This window comes from Salmo trutta, chromosome 3 (assembly GCF_901001165.1).
Source record: "Salmo trutta chromosome 3, fSalTru1.1, whole genome shotgun sequence".
In the NCBI taxonomy this organism is placed as follows: Eukaryota; Metazoa; Chordata; class Actinopteri; order Salmoniformes; family Salmonidae; genus Salmo; species Salmo trutta.
Window position 1 is genome coordinate 73595042 of NC_042959.1, and position 24890 is coordinate 73619931.

General features: G+C 45.7%; 1 protein-coding gene across 1 annotated transcript; it reads left to right on the forward strand.

Moving 5' to 3' along the window:
* Positions 1-358: 358 nt before the first annotated feature.
* LOC115188719 (cytoplasmic phosphatidylinositol transfer protein 1) lies at positions 359-23352 on the forward strand. The gene is made up of 10 exons (XM_029747469.1): positions 359-1089; positions 8155-8303; positions 9186-9274; positions 9508-9515; positions 9682-9753; positions 12186-12278; positions 12643-12798; positions 13027-13090; positions 20820-20909; positions 22469-23352. Exons 1-10 carry the CDS (start codon positions 1042-1044, stop codon positions 22615-22617), a joined length of 918 nt encoding a protein of 305 aa, XP_029603329.1. The 5' UTR covers positions 359-1041; the 3' UTR covers positions 22618-23352.
* Positions 23353-24890: the final 1538 nt, after the last annotated feature.

The window sequence follows — 24890 nt, forward strand, 5'->3', positions numbered from 1 at the left end:
CACCTCTCTCTTCCAGGGAAACAAACCCAGTACTCAAGGACAAACACAGGAAATGGATACAATTATGACTGCTCACATCTCTGTACTCATTGACTAAACATGGATTCAATTGAACTCAGTTCAAGGTCATGGTAATACAATATAAATGCTGGGGCTGTGCTTAATAGAAGCACTCATAGCTCTCTGCTAATATTTAATCCAACCCACCACTTGACTACTGCTCAGTGCTAGCCATTCATATCAGCTGAGAGCTGTCAACTTTGGCTGTGTGAGAGAGAGAGCAGAAACCGGTACAAAGGTAAAGTAAGGTGGGCGTGAGAAGATGTGGAGGGTGAGACGGAGGGGGAGAAGGCACAAGCGAAGGAATTTGTGAGGAACTGAAAGCAGGGGAGGGCGGCGAAGGGGAGAGGGAGGAGTGCCGAGCAGAGAGCAAGGTTACGCGTGAGAGCAGTCCAGAGAACGAAAGTAAGAGAGACAGAGGAGAGAGAGAGAGAATAGCAGGACAGGTACGATAGCGTGGATTATGGAGTTGAGAAGGTTTCAGTCCTACTTCACAAGTTAATTATCTGTTGCTCACTGGAGGAGAAGAAAGAACAAAGAAAAGTGGAGAACAAAGAGAGTAAACAATAAGGGCAACGGAGAGAGAGGCAGAGGGGGAACCAGGGGTAGAGAGAGGGGGAACCAGGGGTAGAGAGAGGGGGAACCAGGGGTAGAGAGAGGGGGAACCAGGGGTAGAGAGAAAGGGAAGGACAACAGTTGAATGTTGACAGAGGGAGTGAGGATGTTAATCGGGAGATAAACAAAAAGGAGAGAGCGAGGGGAAAAAAGAAAGAAAAAAACAAATAGATACACATTGACAGAGTGGACTGGACTTCAATGAAGCACTGACATCAGCAAAATAAAGGGTGAGAAAGAGAGAGAAAGGAGGTCACTGCAGTCTGAAGTAGGTGCTGTGCACTGTAATTCCTTAAGCACGCTTACTATGCAACAGGAGAGTTAGGACAAGCAAAGACCGACAGACGTTCACTACACGATTGAACCATGTTAATGAAGGAGTATAGAATATGCATGCCACTAACTGTGGAAGAGGTAAGTGTGTGTACACTGGATGTGTGTGTTTGTCTGTGAACATGTATGTGTGTGTCGGGGGTCTGTGTTTTCGTGGCTGGGGGGGGTCTCTGTGTGTGTGTGTTCGTGCTTGTGTGATTGACTGTGTGTGTACTGTAGACCACTGTTGTTAAAATAAGGTGACAGATTTTAATGTGATCTTGAAAATGTTGCTAGAATACAGATGTAGAATCTTCATATGATCACCCTGTTGCAGGACAGCTTGGCGTGGATTTAAGGGTTTAGTTTACGATAAATGTATCACCCCCGACAAAAAATGTCCATTCATTATAATCCATATAATAATTCAGATTTCCTGTTGTTGCAGGATTATTTTCCTGCTGTAGCAAACTGGCTCAAATTAGGATCCTACATCTGTAACAACATTACGCACAGACATCCTGTAGTAGAGTAGTGTTGTTCATGTGGCTGGCACTCTGTATGGTTCTGCATGTACCTAACCTCAGCTGTTTCTCTCGTTCTCTCTTTTTTTATTTTACATTTTATTTTTAACCTCACAACAAGTTGGACTGGTTGAGGCTAAAAACTTCAACGAAGGCATTTTGCCTGGAAGTTAAAAACAAAGGACAGATTCCGCCAGGGAGTAAGAAGTGGTGGGTGGACGAGGGTTTAGGGGGAAGGTGCTCTAGAGTGCCTTCAAAGGGAAGGTCCTCATTCCCTCCAACCACCAGAACAAAGCAGTTCTCCCTGTCGTAGTGTTTAAGTCTGAGCTATCTGTCTAAGCTATCTGTGTTATGTAGTTGGTTATTATTACATGTCGTGACGGAAACTGCCATTGATACTTCACTCTAAAACCAACTTTGGTGGGTTGTTAGACCACTTCTGTGGTCTGGAAACGTGACAAACTTTAGAGTGAACTTTAAGCTAACTTTAAGCTCTAATGTTTTAGTGTTTGTAGAAGCTTTAGCTAGAAGGATCACAGGGTTTTTATGGATCAAAATGGGGCTTAGGTGGTGGGCCTGGCCAATGGTGCGTTGGCCGACCGAAAATGTTTGAGGCCTTCCTGTTGGCCGCCGTTTTGAAGCAAATTTCCTGCAATTCTGCTATGAGACTAAGAGAAAAATGTGCAGTTTTAAAGCTATTTTCCTGCCATTCTAAACATGTTGCCATGGCTTATGCTATGTGAGTGACTCAAAAATTATAACAAAGTCAATGGAGGCCCCATGCCATGACAAAAACACTCCTGAATGTATAATTTTTGGAATTTTAGATTATCACAGACTTTCTCTCTTTCATGTTGGTGACTGTTGGTCCTCAAAGGTAATCGTATAAAAATATATACAGTTGAGTCGGAAGTTTACATGCACTCAGGTTGGAGTCATGAAAACTCATTTTTCAACCACTCCACAAATTTCTTGTTAACAAACTGCAGTTTTGGCAAGTCAGTTAGGACATCTACTTTGTGCATGACACAAGTAATTTTTACAACAATTGTTTACATACAGATTATTTCACATATAATTCACTGTATCACAACTCCAGTGGGTCAGAAGTTTACATACACTAAGTTGACTGTGCCTTTAAACAGCTTGGGAAATTCCAGAAAATGATCTCATGGCTTTAGAAGCTTCTGAATTGACATAATTTGAGTCAACTGGAGGTGTACCTGTGGGTGTATTTCAAGGCCTACTTTCAAACTCATTGCCTCTTTGCTTGACATCATGGGAAAATCAAAAGAAAAAAAAATTATAGACCTCCACAAGTCTGGTTCATCCTTGGGAGCAATTTCCAAATGCCTGAAGGTACCATGTTCACCTGTACAAACAATAGCATACAAGTATAAACACCATGGGACCACACAGCCGTCATACGGCTCAGAAAGGAGATGTGTTCTGTCTCCTAGAGATGAACGTACTTTGGTGCGAAAAGTGCAAATCAATCCCAGAACAACAGCAAAGGACCTTGTGAAGATGCTGGAGGAAACAGGTACAAAATTATTTATATCCACAGTAAAATGAGTCCTATATCGACATAACCTGAAAGGCCGCTCAGCAAGGAAGAAGCCACTGCTCCAAAACAACCATAAAAAAGCCAGACTACGGTTTGCAACTGCACATGGGGACAAAGATCGTACTTTTTGGAGAAATGTCCTCTGGTCTGATGAAACAAAAATAGAACTGTTTGGCCATAATGACCATCGTTATGTTTGGAGGAAAAAGGGAGACGCTTCCAAGCCGCAGAACACCATCCCAACCGTGAAGCACGCGGGTGGCAGCATCATGTTGTGGGGGTGCTTTGCTGCAGGAGGGGCTGGTGCACTTCACAAAATAGATGGCATCATGTGGTGGAAAATTGGATATAATGAAGCAACATTTCAAGACATCAGTCAGGAAGTTAAAGCTTGGTCGCAAATGGGTCTTCCAAATGGACAATGACCCCAAGCATACTTCCAAAGTTGTGGCAAAATGGCTTAAGGACAACAAAGTCAAGTTATTGGAGTGGCCATCACAAGCCCTGACTTCAATCCCATAGAAAATTTGTGGGCAGAACTGAAAAAGCCGGTGCGAGCAAGGAGGCCTACAAACCTGACTCAGTTACACCAGCTCTGTCAGGAGTAATGGGCCAAAATTCACCCAACTTATTGTGGGAAGCTTGTGGACGGCTACCCTAAACGTTTGACCCAATTCAACAATTGAAATGCAACGCTACCAAATACTAATTGATTGCATGTAAACTTCTGACCCACTGGGAATATGATGAAAGAAATAAAAGCTGAAATAAATCATTCTCTCTACTATTATTCTGACATTTCACATTCTTAAAATAAAGTGGTGATCCTAACTGACCTAAGACAGGGAATTTTTACTAGGATTAAATGTCAGGAATCGTGAAATACTCAGTTGAAATGTATTTGGCTAAGGTGTATGTAAACTTCAGACTTCAGCTGTAGGTCTGTTATCTTTTCTACATACTTTATGTCTGGTTTTAGTCATTTAAGTTTACACTGACAACGTTTTTCCATCCTTATTATTTTATTATATATTTTTTAACTGTTTGGACATAGGCAGCCCGAAAAAACACTTAGGAGACCTGCCCAAGACTTTTCTTTGCAGAAAAACCCCTGGATCAGTGGCTTGTGTGTATCTATCTGAAAATAGTCTCCGTAAAATCACACAGAACCCAACCCCACGGTGAGATCCATTCCACGTGTGGAACTCTGACTCTCACGGTCTGATGGGGAAGCGCATTAAGATTCCTATGCAGCTTTAGTGGGATCAGCTTATAGTTCCACATTCAAACCATAGCACTGTTTATGCAATGTCTGCACACACACACACACACACACACACACACACACACTTCTAATTCTGAGGAGAGTGTAGCTGGTTGTACTAGTAGGTTGACGGATTAAGACACAGGTACGTGTGTTTCATATTTAGTCAAAAGCTGGGGGACAAATTAAGACAGGTATGTGTGTGTTTCGTTTTTAGTCAAAGGGTGGGGCACATTCACATAATATAGTTGCTGTCTTACTGCACTGTATGTTTCAGTCATCATCAGTACAACACATTAACCACAAAACTGTCACAGTGATCTGAAGTCAAAGAGAAACATAACGCTGTGTGGGGTTGTGTTGTTAGTCAAAGGGAGGTGACACATTCACATAGAGTGGCCAGACCAGAGACATAGATATCCATTCACATAGAGAGTGGCCAGACCAGAGACATAGATATCCATTCACATAGAGTGGCCAGACCAGAGACATAGATATCCATTCACATAGAGAGTGGCCAGACCAGAGACATAGATATCCATTCACATAGAGTGGCCAGAACAGAGACATAGATATCCATTCACATAGAGTGGCCAGACCAGAGACATAGATATCCATTCACATAGAGTGGCCAGACCAGAGACATAGATATCCATTCACATAGAGTGGCCAGACCAGAGACATAGATATCCATTCACATAGTGTGGCCAGACCAGAGACATAGATATCCATTCACATAGAGAGTGGCCAGACCAGAGACATAGATATCCATTCACATAGAGAGTGGCCAGACCAGAGACATAGATATCCATTCACATAGAGAGTGGCCAGACCAGAGACATAGATATCCATTCACATAGAGAGTGGCCAGACCAGAGACATAGATATCCATTCACATAGAGAGTGGCCAGACCAGAGACATAGATATCCATTCACATAGAGTGGCCAGACCAGAGACATAGATATCCATTCACATAGAGTGGCCAGACCAGAGACATAGATATCCATTCACATAGAGAATGGCCAGAACAGAGACATAGATATCCATTCACATAGAGAATGGCCAGAACAGAGACATAGATATCCATTCACATAGAGAATGGCCAGAACAGAGACATAGATATCCATTCACATAGAGAGTGGCCAGACCAGAGACATAGATATCCATTCACAGAGAGTGGCCAGACCAGAGACATAGATATCCATTCACAGAGAGTGGCCAGACCAGAGACATAGATATCCATTCACATAGAGTGGCCAGACCAGAGACATAGATATCCATTCACATAGAGTGGCCAGACCAGAGACATAGATATCCATTCACATAGAGAATGGCCAGAACAGAGACATAGATATCCATTCACATAGAGAATGGCCAGAACAGAGACATAAATATCCATTCACGTAGAGAATGGCCAGAACAGAGACATAGATATCCATTCACGTAGAGAATGGCCAGAACAGAGACATAGATATCCATTCACATAGAGAATGGCCAGAACAGAGACATAGATATCCATTCACATAGGGTGGCCAGACCAGAGACATAGATATCCATTCACATACAGAGTGGCCAGACCAGAGACATAGATATCCATTCACATACAGAGTGGCCAGACCAGAGACATAGATATCCATTCACAGAGAGTGGCCAGACCAGAGACATAGATATCCATTCACATAGAGTGGCCAGACCAGAGACATAGATATCCATTCACATAGAGTGGCCAGACCAGAGACATAGATATCCATTCACATAGAGAATGGCCAGAACAGAGACATAGATATCCATTCACGTAGAGAATGGCCAGAACAGAGACATAAATATCCATTCACGTAGAGAATGGCCAGAACAGAGACATAGATATCCATTCACATAGAGAATGGCCAGAACAGAGACATAGATATCCATTCACATAGAGAATGGCCAGAACAGAGACATAGATATCCATTCACATAGGGTGGCCAGACCAGAGACATAGATATCCATTCACATACAGAGTGGCCAGACCAGAGACATAGATATCCATTCACATACAGAGTGGCCAGACCAGAGACATAGATATCCATTCACATACAGAGTGGCCAGACCAGAGACATAGATATCCATTCACATACAGAGTGGCCAGACCAGAGACATAGATATCCATTCACATACAGAGTGGCCAGACCAGAGACATAGATATCCATTCACATACAGAGTGGCCAGACCAGAGACATAGATATCCATTCACATAGAGTGGCCAGACCAGAGACATAGATATCCATTCACATACAGAGTGGCCAGACCAGAGACATAGATATCCATTCACATAGAGTGGCCAGACCAGAGACATAGATATCCATTCACATACAGAGTGGCCAGACCAGAGGCATAGATATCCATTCACATACAGAGTGGCCAGACCAGAGACATAGATATCCATTCACATAGAGAATGGCCAGACCAGAGACATAGATATCCATTCACATAGAGAATGGCCAGAACAGAGACATAGATATCCATTCACATAGAGAATGGCCAGAACAGAGACATAGATATCCATTCACATAGAGAATGACCAGAACAGAGACATAGATATCCATTCACATAGAGAATGGCCAGAACAGAGACATAGATATCCATTCACATAGAGAAAGGCCAGAACAGAGACATAGATATCCATTCACATAGAGAATGGCCAGAACAGAGACATAGATATCCATTCACATAGAGAATGGCCAGAGCAGAGACATAGATATCCATTCACATAGAGAATGGCCAGAACAGAGACATAGATATCCATTTACATAGAGAATGGCCGGAACAGAGACATAGATATCCATTCACATAGAGAATGGCCGGAACAGAGACATAGATATCCATTCACATACAGAATGGCCAGAACAGAGACATAGATAGACATTCAGTGATCTTAACATCTCTCTATAGGACAGGACTAGGTAAACACTGTCAATCACTGGTTCTGGGTTTCCCAACCCAAGTCTTATCACTGCCTTAAGGACTTGGGCAAGTAACAGCTAGATACTACTGGTCTAAGGTCAGAGTTCAGGTGGGGTTCCATGCTTCAACAAAGGAAAGGAGGGGTGCTTGACAACAATTGCAAAAATATTTTAAATACATTTTAAAATCAACTTTTTTTTACATTTAACCTTTATTTAACTAGAAAGTCAGTTAAGAAGTTCTTATTGACAATGACAGCCTACCCCGGCAAAACCCGGGGTAGGCCGCCCTATGGGACACCCAATCACGGCCGGATGTACAGTAATGCAGCCTGGATTCGAACCAGGGACTGCAGTGATGCCTCTTGCATTGAGATGCAGTGCCCTAGACCGCTGTGCCACTCGGGAGCCCAAATAAAGGGAATACCAAGGAAAACTTCCAAAATGACACATTTGAGACAGAACATCTGAGGCAGAACATTTGAGGCAGCTCTCAAAAAACAAAAGGCAGAAATGCATTTATTTTAGCTTTAATCCATTCAGTATACAGGTGACTGATGTTTCCATGTCAAGCAGATGGTCAGGGCATACACAGGAAGAAGTCAGCCTTTTCACTGATCTAAGGTTAGTTGTTAATTGATTTCCTAATGGATAAGGTTAGGGGTTTGGAGGAGGGTGAGCTGACCTATGTTCCCAAGAAAAGCTCACCGTGAGCAGTCCATAAAAGCGTCCGGTTTTATGATGAATTAACTGACTGCTATGTAAGTACATATTTAATGTGTACGATCTACATTAATTGGAAGAAGGAAGAAGGATGTGGTATTGACAGGACTGTGTGAATTGACTCTCTCCCCCCCCCCCCCCCCCAGTATAAGATTGGGCAGCTGTACATGATCAGTAAACACAGTAATGAGCAGAGCGGAGGAGGGGAGGGAGTGGAGGTGGTGAGGAACCAACCAGACACACATCCCCAACACGGCCTGGGACAGCTCACAGAGAAACGCATCTACCTCAATAGGTAACACACCCACATTAACACTGTACCTCAAATCAAACTTTGTCACATGCGCCGAATACAACAGGTGTAGACCTTACAGTGAAATGCTTACTTCCAAACCCTTAATCAACAGTGCTGTTCAAGAAGTGTTTAGAAATGTTTAAATAATAAACTAAAGTAACACAATAACTTAACAATAACGAGGCTATATACCGGGGTACCGGTACCGAGTCAGTGTGCGGGGGTACAGGTTAGAGGTGATTTTGTACATGGAGGTAGGGGTGAAGTGACTATCCATAGATAATAAACAGCAAGTAGCAGCAGTGTACAAAACAAATGGGGGGGGGGGTCAATGTAATAGTCCGGTGGCCATTTGATTAATTGTTCAGCAGTCTTATGGCTTGGGGTTAGAAGCTGATAAGGAGCCTTTTGGACATAGACTTGGCGCTGCGGTACCGCTTGCCGTGCGGTAGCAGAGAGAACAGTCTATGACTAGGGAGACTGGAGTCTCTGACAATTTAATGGGCATTCCTCTGACACCGATTATTATATAGGTCCTGGGTGGCAGGAAGCTTGGCCCCAGTGATGTACTGGGCCGTACGCACTACCCTCTGTAGTGCCTTAAGGTCAGATGCCGAGAAGTTGCCATACCAGGCGGTGATGCAACCGGTCAGGATGCTCTCGATGGTGCAGCTGTACCTCACATACACACACCCACTGTACCTCATACACTCCTAGCACTGCTCAATCAAGAAATGATACCAGCAGTAAGACACACACACACACACACCTACTATCCCACACCCACCCCTATGGCCTAGCCCTAGATCATACCACACACATACCTCAGCGACGATAACAGTACATTCCTCCCCTCTGTCTGTCTCTCTCTGTCTCTGACAGTAAACTGCCATCCTGGGTGAGTGTGTTTGTCCCCAGGGTCTTCTATGTGACAGAGAAGGCCTGGAACTTCTACCCTTACACCATCACAGGTCTGACAACACTATTCTATCCACCACATACACAGCCGTTTCACCTGCTACCAACCTGTTCTTCCTATAGGGTTAAATCAACTGTTTCCTTGTCTGCACACAATCTGCCATATCTAGACCCAATTTACTTTAAACATCTTTCGTTCCACATGTTTTGAAATATGTGTGTGTGTCGTGTGTCACTAATGATGTTCCTCTCTATCCGTATGGAACTTCTGTGGTGTGTGCTTCAGAGTACTCAGTAAGTATTCACACATCACTTGCATGAGGCATGCAGTAGAGCTCATCCCTCTCCAAATGTCTGTGTACATAACCTCATCTGTCTACTCCTCTCCCTCCGTCTCTCCATCCTTCTCTCTCTCTCTCCCTCCTTCTCTCCATTCACATCCATCCTTCATCTACTGTAGGTCTCCTTCCTTCCCAAGTTCAGCATCCGTATTGAGACCAGGTTTGAGAACAACAATGGTGACAACAATAATGTGAGTATGACTGAAGGAGAGAGAGAAGGGGGGGTGAGAGACTGAAAGAAGGGTGGGAGAGGGAGAGAGAGAAGGGGGTGAGAGACTGAAAGAAGGGTGGGAGAGGGAGAGACTGAAAGAAGGGTGGGAGGGGGAGAGAGAGAAGGGGGATGAGAGACTGAAGGAAGGGTGGGAGAGGGAGAGAGAGAAGGAGGGGTGAGAGACTGAAGGGAGGGAGGGAGGGAGGGAGGGAGAGAAATGTTTATCTTCTCTGCAGTGTAAGGAGAATGCTCATCAAATTGATGTGGCCATTATAAGGAAAACAAGCAAAGCCCAGAATGCAATAGCGGCAGATCTATTAGCCATCCACTGTATTTGTGTGAGAGGGAGAAAGAAGAGTTCATGCTTGTATTACAGGCTTGTTTCACCACCTTTTCTGGCCTTGTCACAGAATTCTGACACACAAACACAATTCTGAGCTGGTTTGTCCCTACAGCGTGCCCCTGTCATTTTGGGATAGAAACCTGGGAACAAGACTGAACTCATCTGGCTGTTGGCTGTTAGTGTGTGTATCCAGAAATGTGGCGAAGCTTGTTTCAGCCTTCTCCCAGCTACAGGTTACATGTGTTCATTTTAGCAGAAACACACGCGCACACACACACATTAATGCACACATGCTCCCACACACACACCACACCCATACATACACCTCTATTACAACACACAACAACATAGAAGACATCTAAAGAGCACAAAAGCACAACCAAAACAGAGGAATATCAGCAGGTTTAAAGGAGGAGGTAAAACAATGCTTTTGACATGGAAAAATGGGAACTATGACAAGTGTCAACAGTCAGACAGACAGACAATACATACCTTATATGAGAGAACAGGTTCTTAAACACAAGAGACACGGCATAATAGGATCTGAAACACAGCTGATTATCTGGCTGTGGGTTTGTCTCCCTGCTCTTCTCTTTGTTAAATACCAGCAGAGGAATGAACATCTTCAAAAGAGACATTACTCTCTCTTTCGCTTTCTGTCAAGACAAGGGGACAGAACAGAACAGAAAGAACAGTGACTTTTATCTCTCTTTCTTTGATAAGTGTCTTGTTCTCTCTCTCCTCTTTCACCCATGCTCGTCCATCCTCGCCTGCTCCCTCTCTGCTTGTCTCTCTCTTTCTCTGTGATTTAGTGTGCTCCCTCTCTCTCTCTCCCTTACCCCTTCTCTCCACCTCTTTCTCTCTCCCCTAATCTCCCTGGCTCTCTCTCTGTCTGTCTGTCTGTCTGTCTGTTTGTGTGTGGTGTTTTGTTGTAGTGGAATGATTTGCTCAAAGCCTGAGGGTGGAGTATTATGATGGGTGACACGTTGTGTGACATCACTATTACGTCTATTTCCTCATCTACTAGTCCCTGGCTCCAGTGTGTGTGTGTGTCAGTCTATTTCCTCATCTACTAGTCCCTGGCTCCAGTGTGTGTGTGTGTCAGTCTATTTCCTCATCTACTAGTCCCTGGCTCCAGTGTGTGTGTGTGTCAGTCTATTTCCTCATCTACTAGTCCCTGGCTCCAGTGTGTGTGTGTCAGTCTATTTCCTCATCTACTAGTCCCTGGCTCCAGTGTGTGTGTGTGTCAGTCTATTTCCTCATCTACTAGTCCCTGGCTCCAGTGTGTGTGTGTGTGTGTGTGTGTGTCAGTCTATTTCCTCATCTACTAATCCCTGGCTCCAGTGTGTGTGTGTGTGTCAGTCTATTTCCTCATCTACTAGTCCCTGGCTCCTGTGTGTGTGTGTGTGTGTGTGTGTGTGTGTGTGTGTGTGTGTGTGTGTGTGTGTGAGTGTGTGTGTGTGTGTGTGTGTGTGTCAGTCTATTTCCTCATCTACTAGTCCCTGGCTCCAGTGTGTGTGTGTGTCAGTCTATTTCCTCATCTACTAATCCCTGGCTCCAGTGTGTGTGTGTGTCAGTCTATTTCCTCATCTACTAGTCCCTGGCTCCAGTGTGTGTGTGTGTGTGTGTGTGTGTGTGTCAGTCTATTTCCTCATCTACTAGTCCCTGGCTCCAGTGTGTGTGTGTGTGTCAGTCTATTTCCTCATCTACTAGTCCCTGGCTCCAGTGTGTGTGTGTGTGTGTGTGTGTGTGTCAGTCTATTTCCTCATCTACTAGTCCCTGGCTCCAGTCTGTGTGTGTGTGTGTGTGTGTGTGTGTGTGTGTCAGTCTATTTCCTCATCTACTAGTCCCTGGCTCCAGTGTGTGTGTGTGTGTGTCAGTCTATTTCCTCATCTACTAGTCCCTGGCTCCAGTGTGTGTGTGTGTCAGTCTATTTCCTCATCTACTAGTCCCTGGCTCCAGTGTATGTGTGTGTGTGTCAGTCTATTTCCTCATCTACTAGTCCCTGGCTCCAGTGTGTGTCTGTGTCAGTCTATTTCTGGGTGACTTCCATCTCTGCTCCGTTGCAGGTATTTGGAGATAGGCCCACCCCTGCAGAGAGCGTGAGCCACCTGGATATCCTCATTGACCCCATCCCTGACAAACACTACAAGAAGACAGAGGTACTAGCTTGTACACACACATTTCCTCCTCCTGACTTCCCCAGTTCCAGTAACTTCAGAAACAAAGGTCAATCAGCAAGACACATAGCTGAAAACACACACACACACACACTATCTCACGCAGAGACAGAGGAAGATGTACTGTAGATAAACACAAACATAAATACACAGACACTTGTACAGTCTATGCATCTTGGGCCGCAGATGCCTATCATGTTGAATCATTCAGAGATTATATGTGAGGTATTGAGCAACAGCCTGCTCACACAGGCCTGCACACACTCCCACACACTCACCCTCCCCCTCTACACACCGGCCAGCGATTTAGCTCAGTCAGCAGGTAATGTGTACTTTATCTCTGTAGGACCTGAGTCGCTGGGTGTCTGAGAAGACGAGCCGAGGCCCCCTGGTGGAAGGGTGGCGTAAGGACAGCACCCCCATCATGTGCTCCTATAAGAGGGTGCAGTGCAGTTTTGAAGTCTACGGCTTCCAGGGCAAGACTGAGGACTTCATACACAGGGTGAGAGGAAACTACATTTACCATCATGCATCAGGTTGAGAACCTGATAAAGACCTAAGGGTCAAAATGTTGTTTAAGGAAACACATTTGACACCATAGATTGCGTGTGGGGAATCTTTTCTTTTTGCTCAACATATACACTGATCTCCAGCAGCACCTGCTGAACGCCTTTGGATGTGTTTCTTTGATGTAAGAAATATATTTTCTCTTATGTGTATGATCTGGCAGAACATCCAGGACATCCTACTGGTGGGACACAGACAGGCTGTGGCCTGGACAGACGAATGGCACGGTCAGTAGAGCACATGGTTATAATGCCTTATAACTTATAGCGCATGATTATAATAGGACATGGTTGTAATGCATTATATTATAGAACATGGTTGTAATGCATATTATAGAACATGGTTGTAATGCAATACATTATAGAACATGTTTATAATGCATTAAAGTATAGGACATGATTATAATAGGGCATGGCTATAAAGCTTCATAACATATAGAACATGTTTATAATATGACGTGGTATAATGATTTATAACATAGGGCATGGTTATAATGCTTCATAACATACAGAAAGAACATGTTTATAATAGGACATAGTTATATTGTTTTATAACATATAGGACATGATTATAGTAGGACATGGTTATAATGCTTTATAACATAATGGACATGATTATAATGCCTTAAAACACATAGGACATGGTTGTAATGCTTCATAACATATAGAACATGATTATAATAGGACCATGGTTATAATGCTTTAACATATATAACATGATTATAATAGGACCATGGTTATAATGCTTTAACATATATAACATGATTATAATAGCACCATGGTTATAATGCTTTAACATATAGAACATGATTATAATAGCACCATGGTTATAATGCTTTAACATATAGAACATGATTATAATAGCACCATGGTTATAATGCTTTAACATATAGAACATGATTATAATAGGACCATGGTTATAATGCTTTAACATATAGAACATGATTATAATAGCACCATGGTTATAATGCTTTAACATATAGAACATGATTATAATAGCACCATGGTTATAATGCTTTAACATATAGAACATGATTATAATAGCACCATGGTTATAATGCTTTAACATATAGAACATAATTATAATAGCACCATGGTTATAATGCTTTAACATATAGAACATGTTTATAATAGGACCATGGTTATAATGCTTTAACATATAGAACATGATTATAATAGCGCCATGGTTTTAATGCTCTAACATATAGGACATGATAATAGGACATGTTTATAATGCTCTATAACATATGATATAGAACACATGATAATAGGACATGATGATGATGATGATGATGATAATAGGACATGGTTATAATTCTTTATATTATAGAACAAGGTTATAATGCTTCATATCATATAAGATATTATTATAATAGGACATTGTTTTAATGCTCTATAACCTATAGGACATGATTATAATAGAACATGGGTATAATGCTTTATATTATAGAACATGGTTATAATGCCTTATAACATATAGGACATGATTATTTGCCTCCAACTGCTCTTAAATGCACGTAAAACTAAATGCATGCTCTTCAACCGATCGCTGCCCACCAGTCCAGCATCACTACTCTGGACGGTTCTGACTTAGAAGATGTGGATAACTACAAATACCTAGGTGTCTTGTTAGGCTGTAAACTCTCCTTCCAGACTCACATTAAGCATCTCCAATCTAGAATCGGCTTCCTATTTCTCAACAAAGCATCCTTCACTCATGCTGCCAAACATACCCTCGTAAAACTGACCATCCTACCGATCCTCGACTTCGACGATGTCATTTACAAAATAGCCTCCAACACTCAGCAAATTGGATGCAGTCTATCACAGTGCCATCCGTTTTGTCACCAAATCCCCATATACTACCCACCATTGCGACCTGTACGCTCTCGTTGGCTGGCTCTTGCTTCATACTCATCGCCAAACCCACTGGGTCCAGGTCATCTACAAGTCTCTGCAAGATAAAGCCCCGCCTTATCTCAGCTCACTGGTCACCATAGCAGCACCCACCCGTAGCACGCGCTCCAGCAGGTATATCTGTCACGCCCTGACCATAGAGAGCCCTTGGTTCTCTATGGTGTAGTAGGTCAGGGCATGACTAGGGGGTGTTCTAGGTAATATACACTGCTCAAAAAAATAAAGGGAACACTTAAACAACACAATGTAACTCCAAGTCAATCACACTTCTGTGAAATCAAACTGTCCTCTTAGGATGCAACACTGATTGACAATAAATGTCACATGCTGTTGTGCAAATGGAATAGACAACAGGTGGAAAGTATAGGCAATTAGCAAGACACCCCCAATAAAGGAGTGGTTCTGCAGGTGGGGACCACAGACCACTTCTCAGTTCCTATGCTTCCTGGCTGATGTTTTGGTCACTTTTGAATGCTGGCGGTGCTTTCACTCTAGTGGTAGCATGAGACGGAGTCTACAACCCACACAAGTGGCTCAGGTAGTGCAGCTCATCCAGGATGGCACATCAATGCGAGCTTTGGCAAGAAGGTTTGCTGTGTCTGTCAGCGTAGTGTCCAGAGCATGGAGGTGCTACCAGGAGACAGGCCAGTACATCAGGGGACGTGGAGGAGGCCGTAGGAGGGCAACAACCCAGCAGCAGGACCGCTACCTCTGCCTTTGTGCAAGGAGGAGCAGGAGGAGCACTGCCAGAGCCCTGCAAAATGACCTCCAGCAGGCCACATGTGCATGTGTCTGCTCAAACAGTCAGAAACAGACTCCATGAGGGTGGTATGAGGGCCCGACGTCCACAGGTGGGGGTTGTGCTTACAGCCCAACACCGTGCAGGACGTTTGGCATTTGCCAGAGAACACCAAGATTGGCAAATTCGCCACTGGCGCCCTGTGCTCTTCACAGATGAAAGCAGGTTCACACTGAGCACGTGACAGACGTGACAGAGTCTGGAGACGCCGTGGAGAACGTTCTGCTGTCTGCAACATCCTCCAGCATGACCGGTTTGGCGGTGGGTCAGTCATGGTGTGGGGTGGCATTTCTTTGGGTGGGCCGCACAGCCCTCCATGTGCTCGCCAGAGGTAGCCTGACTGCCATTAGGTACCGAGATGAGATCCTCAGACCCCTTGTGAGACCATATGCTGGTGCGGTTGGCCCTGGGTTCCTCCTAATGCAAGACAATGCTCGACCTCATGTGGCTGGAGTGTGTCAGCAGTTCCTGCAAGAGGAAGGCATTGATGCTATGGACTGGCCCGCCCGTTCCCCAGACCTGAATCCAATTGAGCACATCTGGGACATCATGTTTCGCTCCATCCACCAACGCCACGTTGCACCACAGACTGTCCAGGAGTTGGCGGATGCTTTAGTCCAGGTCTGAGAGGAGATCCCTCAGGAGACCATCCGCCACCTCATCAGGAGCATGCCCAGGCATTGTAGGGAGGTCATACAGGCACGTGGAGGCCACACACACTACTGAGCCTCATTTTGACTTGTTTTAAGGACATTACATCAAAGTTGGATCAGCCTGTAGTGTGGTTTTCCACTTTAATTTTGAGTGTGACTCCAAATCCAGACCTCCATGGGTTGATAAATTGGATTTCCATTGATTATTTTTGTGTGATTTTGTTGTCAGCACATTCAACTATGTAAAGAAAAAATAATTTAATAAGATTATTTCTTTCATTCAGATCTAGGATGTGTTGTTTAAGTGTTCCCTTTATTTTTTTGAGCAGTATATTTCTATGTTGGTGCTCTTGGTATGGTTCCCAATTAGAGGCTGTTGATGTTCGTTGTCTCTAATTAGGGATCATACTTAAGGGTTCCCTGTTTCCACCTGCTTTGTGGGATATTGTTTTGTGTTAGTGCATGTAGCACAACTGATGTCACGGTTCGTTGTTTGTTTCTTGTTTTGTTTGGAAGTTTCGCTTGTAGCTCAGTTGGTAGAGCATGGTGTTTGCAACGCCAGGGGTTGTGGGTTCGATTCCCACGGGGGGCCAGCTCAGGAAAATAATTATATGAAATGTATGCATTCACTACTGTAAGTCGCTCTGGATAAGAGCGTCTGCTAAATGACTAAAAATGTAAAAAATGTAATGTGGAACTTTAATCACGCTGCGCCTTGGTCCGTCTCTCCACACGAACGTGACAGAATATCCTACCAACAAAGGACCAAGCGGTGTGCAACGATGGGGAAAATAAGTTGGACCTGGGAGGAGATCACGGGAGGACACGAGACCCTTCCTTGGCAGGAGTCACAGAGGACGCAGGAAGGACAGTGACGACGCCGGGGACCGCGGCCACAGAAACCCCAAGATTTTTTTTGGGGGGGCACATGGAGCTGGCGGCTGAGCAGAGGGAAGAGCCCGAGACTGTCTGGGAGGAGATAGAGTAGTGGTCGGTTGACCCAAGGAGAGTGCCAAAGCCCGCCTGGGAGTCGATGGAACAGTGTGAGGAAGGATACCGGAGAATGGAGTTAGCTAGGAGTATGCGGCAACGCAGGCGTTTGGAGGAGCGTGTCATCAGTCCGGTGAAACCTGGGCCGGCTCCACGCATCTGGCCTCCAGTGCGCCTCCCCAGTCCGGTACGTCCTGTGTCTCCTCCTCGCACTCGCCCTGAAGTGCGCCTCCCCGGCCCGGTACGTCCTGTGCCTGCTCCCTGCACTCGCCCTGAAGAGCCAGAGACTGTCAGGGAGGCAATGGGGAAGTTGGGAGAGAGAGAGATGAAAGAGATGTTGTGCAAGTGTGTTCTGCTCAACATCCGACCAGAGGATCCGGTTAGCAGTCTGGTGCAACTTGGGCCGGCTCCACGCTTCTGGCCTCCAGTGCGCCTCCCCAGTCCGGTGCGTCCTGTGTCTCATCCTCGCACTTGCCCTGAAGCGCGTGTCACCAGTCCGGTACCACCTGTGCCGGCTCCTTGCACCAGGCCCCCAGTGCGCCTCCCCAGTCCGGTGCGTCCTGTGCCTGCTCCCTACACTCGCCCTGAAGTGCGGGTCACCAGTCCGGTACCACCTGTGCCGGCTCCACGCATCAGGCCTCCAGTGCGCCTCCCCAGTCCGGTACGTCCTGTGCCTGCTCCTCGCACTCGCCCTGAAGTGCGACAGTCGATAGTCCGGAACCTGCTGCGACGGTCCACAGTCCGGAACGTCCAGGCACGGCGTCCAGTCCCGCTCCAGGGCAGGAGCCTTCCTCTGCGCCGGTGCCCAGTCCAGGCACGGCGTCCAGTCCTGCTCCATGGCGGGAGCTTTCTTCTGTGCCAGTGCCCAGTCCCCACACGGCGTCCAGTCCAGCTCCATGGCGGGAGCCTTCCTCTGCGCCGGTGTCCAGTCCAGGCACGGCGTCCAGTCCAGCTCCATGGCGGGAGCCTTCCTCTGCGCCGGTGTCCAGTCCAGGCACGGTGTCCAGTCCAGCTCCATGACCGGAGCCCTCCTTTGCGCCGGTGCCCAGTCCAGGCACGGCATCCAATCCCGCTCCAAGGCCGGAGCCTTCCTCTGCGCCGGTGCCCAGTCCAGGCACGGCGTCCAGTCCAGCTCCATGGCGGGAGCCTTCCTCTGCGCCGGTGTCCAGTCCAGGCACGGTGTCCAGTCCAGCTCCATGACCGGAGCCCTCCTTTGCGCCGGTGCCCAGTCCAGGCACGGCATCCAATCCTGCTCCAAGGCCGGAGCCTTCCTCTGCGCCGGTGCCCAGTCCAGGCACTGCGTCCAACCCAGCTCAATGGCCGGAGCTCTCCTTTGCGCCGATGCCCAGTCCAGGCACGGCGTTCAGCCCGGTGCCATGGCCGGATCCGGGGTCTGGGCGGGGGCTACGACCTGCATCGGAGCCGCCACCGACACTAATCACCCCCCTACCCTCCCCAGTTGGTTTCAGGTTTTGCGGCCGGAGTCCGCACCTTTGGGGGAGGGGGGTACTGTCACGCCCTGACCATAGAGAGCCCTTGGTTCTCTATGGTGTAGTAGGTCAGGGCGTGACTAGGGGGTGTTCTAGGTTATATATTTCTATGTTGGTGCTCTGGTATGATTCCCAATTAGAGGCAGCTGATGTTCGTTGTCTCTAATTGGATCATACTTAAGGGTTCCCTGTTCCCACCTGCTTTGTGGGATGTTGTTTTGAGTTAGTGCATGTAGCACAACTGATGCCACGGTTTGTTGTTTGTTTCTTGTTTTGTTTGGAAGTTTCGCTTTATTAAAAGATGTGGAACTTTAATCACGCTGCGCCTTGGTCCGTCTCTCCACACGAACGTGACAATATCTCACTAGTCACCCCCAAAGCCAATTCCTCCTTTAGCCGCCTTTCCTTCCAGTTCTCTGCTGCCAATGAATGGAACGAACTGCAAAAATCACTGAAGCTGGAGACTCATATCTCCCTCACTAGCTTTAAGCACCAGCTGTCAGAGCAGCTCACATATCACTGCACCTGTACATAGCCCATCCACCTACCTCATCCCCATACTCAAATCAAATCAAATGTATTTATATAGCCCTTCTTACATCAGCTGATATCTCAAAGTGCTGTACAGAAACCCAGCCTAAAACCCCAAACAGCAAGCAATGCAGGTGTAGAAGCACGGTGGCTAGGAAAAACTCCCTAGAAAGGCCAAAACCTAGGAAGAAACCTAGAGAGGAACCAGGCTATGAGGAGTGGCCAGTCCTCTTCTGGCTGTGCCGGGTGGAGATTATAACAGCACATGGCCAAGATGTTCAAATGTTCATAAATGACCAGCATGGTCAAATAATAATAATCATAGTAGATGTCGAGGGTGCAACAAGTCAGCAACTCAAGAGTACGTGTCAGTTGGCTTTTTTTCATAGCCGATCTTTGAGAGTATCTCTACCGCTCCTGCTGTCTCTAGAGAGTTGAAAACAGCAGGTCTGGGACAGGTAGCACGTCCGGTGAACAGGTCAGGGTTCCATAGCCGCAGGCAGAACAGTTGAAACTGGAGCAGCAGCACGGCCAGGTGGACTGAGGACAGCAAGGAGTCATCATGCCAGGTAGTCCTGAGGCATGGTCCTAGGGCTCAGGTCCTCCGAGAGAGAGAAAGAAAGAAAGAAAGAAAGGGAGAATTAGAGAGAGCATATTTCAATTCACACAGGACACCGGATAAGACAAGAGAAATACTCCAGATGTAACAGACTGACCCTAGCCCCCCGACACATAAACTACTGCAGCATAAATACTGGAGGCTGAGACAGGAGGGGTCAGGAGACACTGTGGCCCCATCCGATGAAACCCCCGGACAGGGCCAAACAGGCAGGATATAACCCCACCCACTTTTCCAAAGCACAGCCCTCACACCACTGGAGGGACATCTCCAACCACCAACTTACCATCCTGAGACAAGGCCGAGTATAGCCCATTGTAAATACTGTATTTATTTATTTATCTTGCTCCTTTGCACCCCAGTATCTCTACTTGCACATTCATCTTCTGCACATCAATCACTCCAGTGTTTAATTGGTATATTGTAATTACTTCGCTACCATGGCCTATTTATTGCCTTACCTCCCTTATCTTACCACATTTGCACACACTGTATATAGCCTTTTTTCTACTGTATTATTATTGACTGCATGTTTGTTTATTCCATGTGTAACTCTGTTGTATGTGTCGAACTGCTTTGCTTTATTCTTGGCCAGGTCGCAGTTGTAAATGAGAACTTGTTCTCAACTAGCCTACCTGGTTAAATAAAGGTGAAATAAAAAATATATAATAGAACATGGGTACAATGCCTTATAACAGACAGGACATTATTATAATAGGACATGGTTTTAATGCTCTGTAACATATAGGACATGATGATAATAATAGGACATGGTTATAATGCATTATACTACATCGTAATTAATGCTTTTCAATGTGCTGTTGACTGTTGCTGTATGTTTTTGTTCAGACATGCTTATAATGCATTATGATGTACATGTTATAATGCATTATGATACACATGTTACATAGATATAATAATGTATTATAATCTCATCCGACTGTGCTTTTTCCTACAGGGATGAGTTTGGAGGATGTGAGAGAGTATGAGCGACAGATACAGGAACAGACCAACAGCAAACTCAAATCATCCCAGAACAACAACACAGGTAATTATTAGAGCTGGGATGATAAACGGAAAATGATCGACACCGGTCACTTATCCAAGGCATTTTGCTGATATCATTCATTATGATAAGTACTCTAGAGAAATGTGAAGTGATTGTTAATTAGATCATTGATGGCTTCAACCACAACTAGTATTTTAAAGGATAATAATAAAAACTGTGCAGTTCACATTAATGTTAGAAACTTATCGTTATATTTATCATTATTGTATCTATACAGGCAATTTATCGCTATATGGATTTTTGTCCATATCACCGAGCTGTAGTAACTACTATAGTCTACTACTGTACTATTCTGTATCATATTTTAATAGAGAAGGGGAGAGAGGAGAAAAGGGGGGGTGGGAAGAGAGAGAGAGAAGGTAAAGTGGAGAGAAAGGAGAGAGTGATAGAAGGAAGAATGGGTGGATGGAAGAGGGGGAGAAGAGGGAGCATAGGGGACCTTTGAGAAAGTAGGGGGGAGGGAGAAAGCGCAAGGATGGGTGAAAAGTGAGAGAGGGGAAGAAGGGAAGAGCATGCAGAGACGGAGAGGTGGAGAGAAAGACAGAAAGATCATTGAGAGAACAAGAGGTAAGAGAGAGAGCGAAGAAGCAAAATGGGTATTTCACAGAAAGGAAGCTCAGTGAGAGCAGAGGAGAGGGAGCCCAACAGGGAGAAACATTGCCTGGAGACTCAAACTGAATACTTCCTCTGCTCTATGTTAGCTACATACTTCAGTCTGAGACTGCAATCATTGAAATTAGTTTGGGGTGACGTCTAAATGAGGGATGTTATACAAAACAGCCCTCATTACAAGTAATCAGCGATTGGATAGTCTCTAACCAATCAGAGTATCAAAGCCAATGACAATTTTTCTAAACGCTGATTTACCCACCTGTGTTCTGGTTCTGGGACCAATCAGAACTGTTAGAATATGTTTGCGTTCTAGAAATCGTCGGGTAGGTACTCAGATCCAGACTAATTGCAGAGAAGAAACTAATGTTCGTGGGCGGGGCATATCGTTTGACTGGAACAATGAGTTTGGGTAGCTATTGCAGCACTTACTGCAAATGTCAGCCCAAGTGTGTGTGTGTGTGTGTGTGTGTGTGTGTGTGTGTGTGTGTGTGTGTGTGTGTGTGTGTGTGTGTTTGTGTGTGTGTGGGGTCACTCTGCCCCCTGCTGGTGAGTCATGAGAAGTTCGGCATTGCTGCTGAATGATATCAAGGGCAGCAGCCACAGTATGGCCCGTAGAATGTTTGTGTGGTATGCGAGACATGAGGCTGAAATGGATTTGCAGTCATTGCTCACTCTCTCTCTGCTGCAGCTCGCTGCGCTGTCCTGACCACCTACAGGCCAGAACATGCTACTGCAGGAGCCTAGCAGATTTTACACAAAAACATTTCATGCCATTCATCTCTTTTCGAATAAAAAAAGTGTATTTTAATTTCTATTTGGGGTGTGTGAACTGTGAAGGGATGTGTATTTGAATAATTTAAACCCTCAACTTCTTCTTCCCCCTTTGTTCCCTTCATTTCCCCTCCCTCTCTCTTTCTCATCTGCAGCAGCCCCTCGTCCGGCATTCTCGCGCTCTATGTCCGTCACAGATGAGCGCTCTCTGAAGAAGATGGGAGTGAAGACTATGGTCATGTCAGACCCCTCCACCTCCACACTGCCTCATAGCACTGTCCGCCTTAACTCCACCCCCGAGTAACACACACACGTTCATACTGATGCAGCAGTTCCTGCTTAAACCCCTCCATGACAGTAACTACACTGCATCAGTTCCTGCCTGCTTAAACCCCTCCATGACAGTAACTACACTGCATCAGTTCCTGCCTGCTTAAACCCCTCCATGACAGTAACTACACTGCATCAGTTCCTGCCTGCTTAAACCCCTCCATGACAGTAACTACACTGCAGCAGTTCCTGCCTGCTTAAACCCCTCCATGACAGTAACTACACTGCAGCAGTTCCTGCCTGCTTAAACCCCTCCATGACAGTAACTACACTGCAGCAGTTCCTGCCTGCTTAAACCCCTCCATGACAGTAACTACACTGCAGCAGTTCCTGCCTGCTTAAACCCCTCCATGACAGTAACTACACTGCAGCAGTTCCTGCCTGCTTAAACCCCTCCATGACAGTAACTACACTGCAGCAGTTCCTGCCTGCTTAAACCCCTCCATGACAGTAACTACACTGCATCAGTTCCTACCTGCTTAAACCCCTCCATGACAGTAACTACACTGCATCAGTTCCTACCTGCTTAAACCCCTCCATGACAGTAACTACACTGCAGCAGTTCCTGCCTGCTTAAACCCCTCCATGACAGTAACTACACTGCAGCAGTTCCTGCCTGCTTAAACCCCTCCATGACAGTAACTACACTGCATCAGTTCCTGCCTGCTTAAACCCCTCCATGACAGTAACTACACTGCAGCAGTTCCTGCCTGCTTAAACCCCTCCATGACAGTAACTACACTGCAGCAGTTCCTGCCTGCTTAAACCCCTCCATGACATTAACTACACTGCAGCAGTTCCTTTTTTTACGGCCGTCCACCACAAACACATTTAACCAATAACGCTACACTGTCCACAGAAGCAGCACTTAGAGCACTCAGGTCCTACCCCTTTCTCCAGCTGTAACTATATAACCAAACCCCCTGTCCTACCCCTTTCTCCAGCTGTAACTATATAACCCTAACCCCTGTCCTACCCCTTTCTCCAGCTGTAACTATATAACCCTAACCCCCTGTCCTACCCCTTTCTCCAGCTGTAACTATATAACCCTAACGCCCTGTCCTACCCCTTTCTCCAGCTGTAACTATATAACCCTAACCCCCTGTCCTACCCCTTTCTCCAGCTGTAACTATATAACCCTAACCCCTGTCCTACCCCTTTCTCCAGCTGTAACTATATAACCCTAACCCCTGTCATACCCCTTTCTCCAGCTGTAACTATATAACCCTAACCCCTGTCCTACCCCTTTCTCCAGCTGTAACTATATAACCCTAACCCCTGTCCTACCCCTTTCTCCAGCCGTAACTATATAACCCTAACCCCTGTCCTACCCCTTTCTCCAGCTGTAACTATATAACCCTAACGCCCTGTCCTACCCCTTTCTCCAGCTGTAACTATATAACCCTAACCCCCTGTCCTACCCCTTTCTCCAGCTGTAACTATATAACCCTAACCCCTGTCCTACCCCTTTCTCCAGCTGTAACTATATAACCCTAACCCCTGTCCTACCCCTTTCTCCAGCCGTAACTATATAACCCTAACCCCTGTCCTACCCCTTTCTCCAGCTGTAACTATATAACCCTAACCCCCTGTCCTACCCCTTTCTCCAGCCGTAACTATATAACCCTAACCCCTGTCCTACCCCTTTCTCCAGCTGTAACTATATAACCCTAACCCCCTGTCCTACCCCTTTCTCCAGCTGTAACTATATAACCCTAACCCCCTGTCCTACCCCTTTCTCCAGCTGTAACTATATAACCCTAACCCCTGTCCTACCCCTTTTTCCAGCTGTAACTATATAACCCTAACCCCTGTCCTAACCCTTTCTCCAGCTGTAACTATATAACCCTAACCCCTGTCCTATCCCTTTCTCCATCTGTAACTATATAACCCTAACGCCCTGTGCTACCCCTTTCTCCAGCTGTAACTATATAACCCTAACCCCTGTCCTACCTTTTTCTCCAGCTGTAACTATATAACCCTAACCCCTGTCCTACCCCTTTCTCCAGCTGTAACTATATAACCCTAACCCCTGTCCTACCCCTTTCTCCATCTGTAACTATATAACCCTAACCCCCTGTCCTACCCCTTTCTCCAGCTGTAACTATATAACCCTAACCCCTGTCATACTCCTGTCTCCAGCTGTAACTATATAACCCTAACCCCTGTCCTACCCCTTTCTCCAGCTGTAACTATATAACCCTAACCCCTGTTCTACCCCTTTCTCCAGCCGTAACTATATAACCC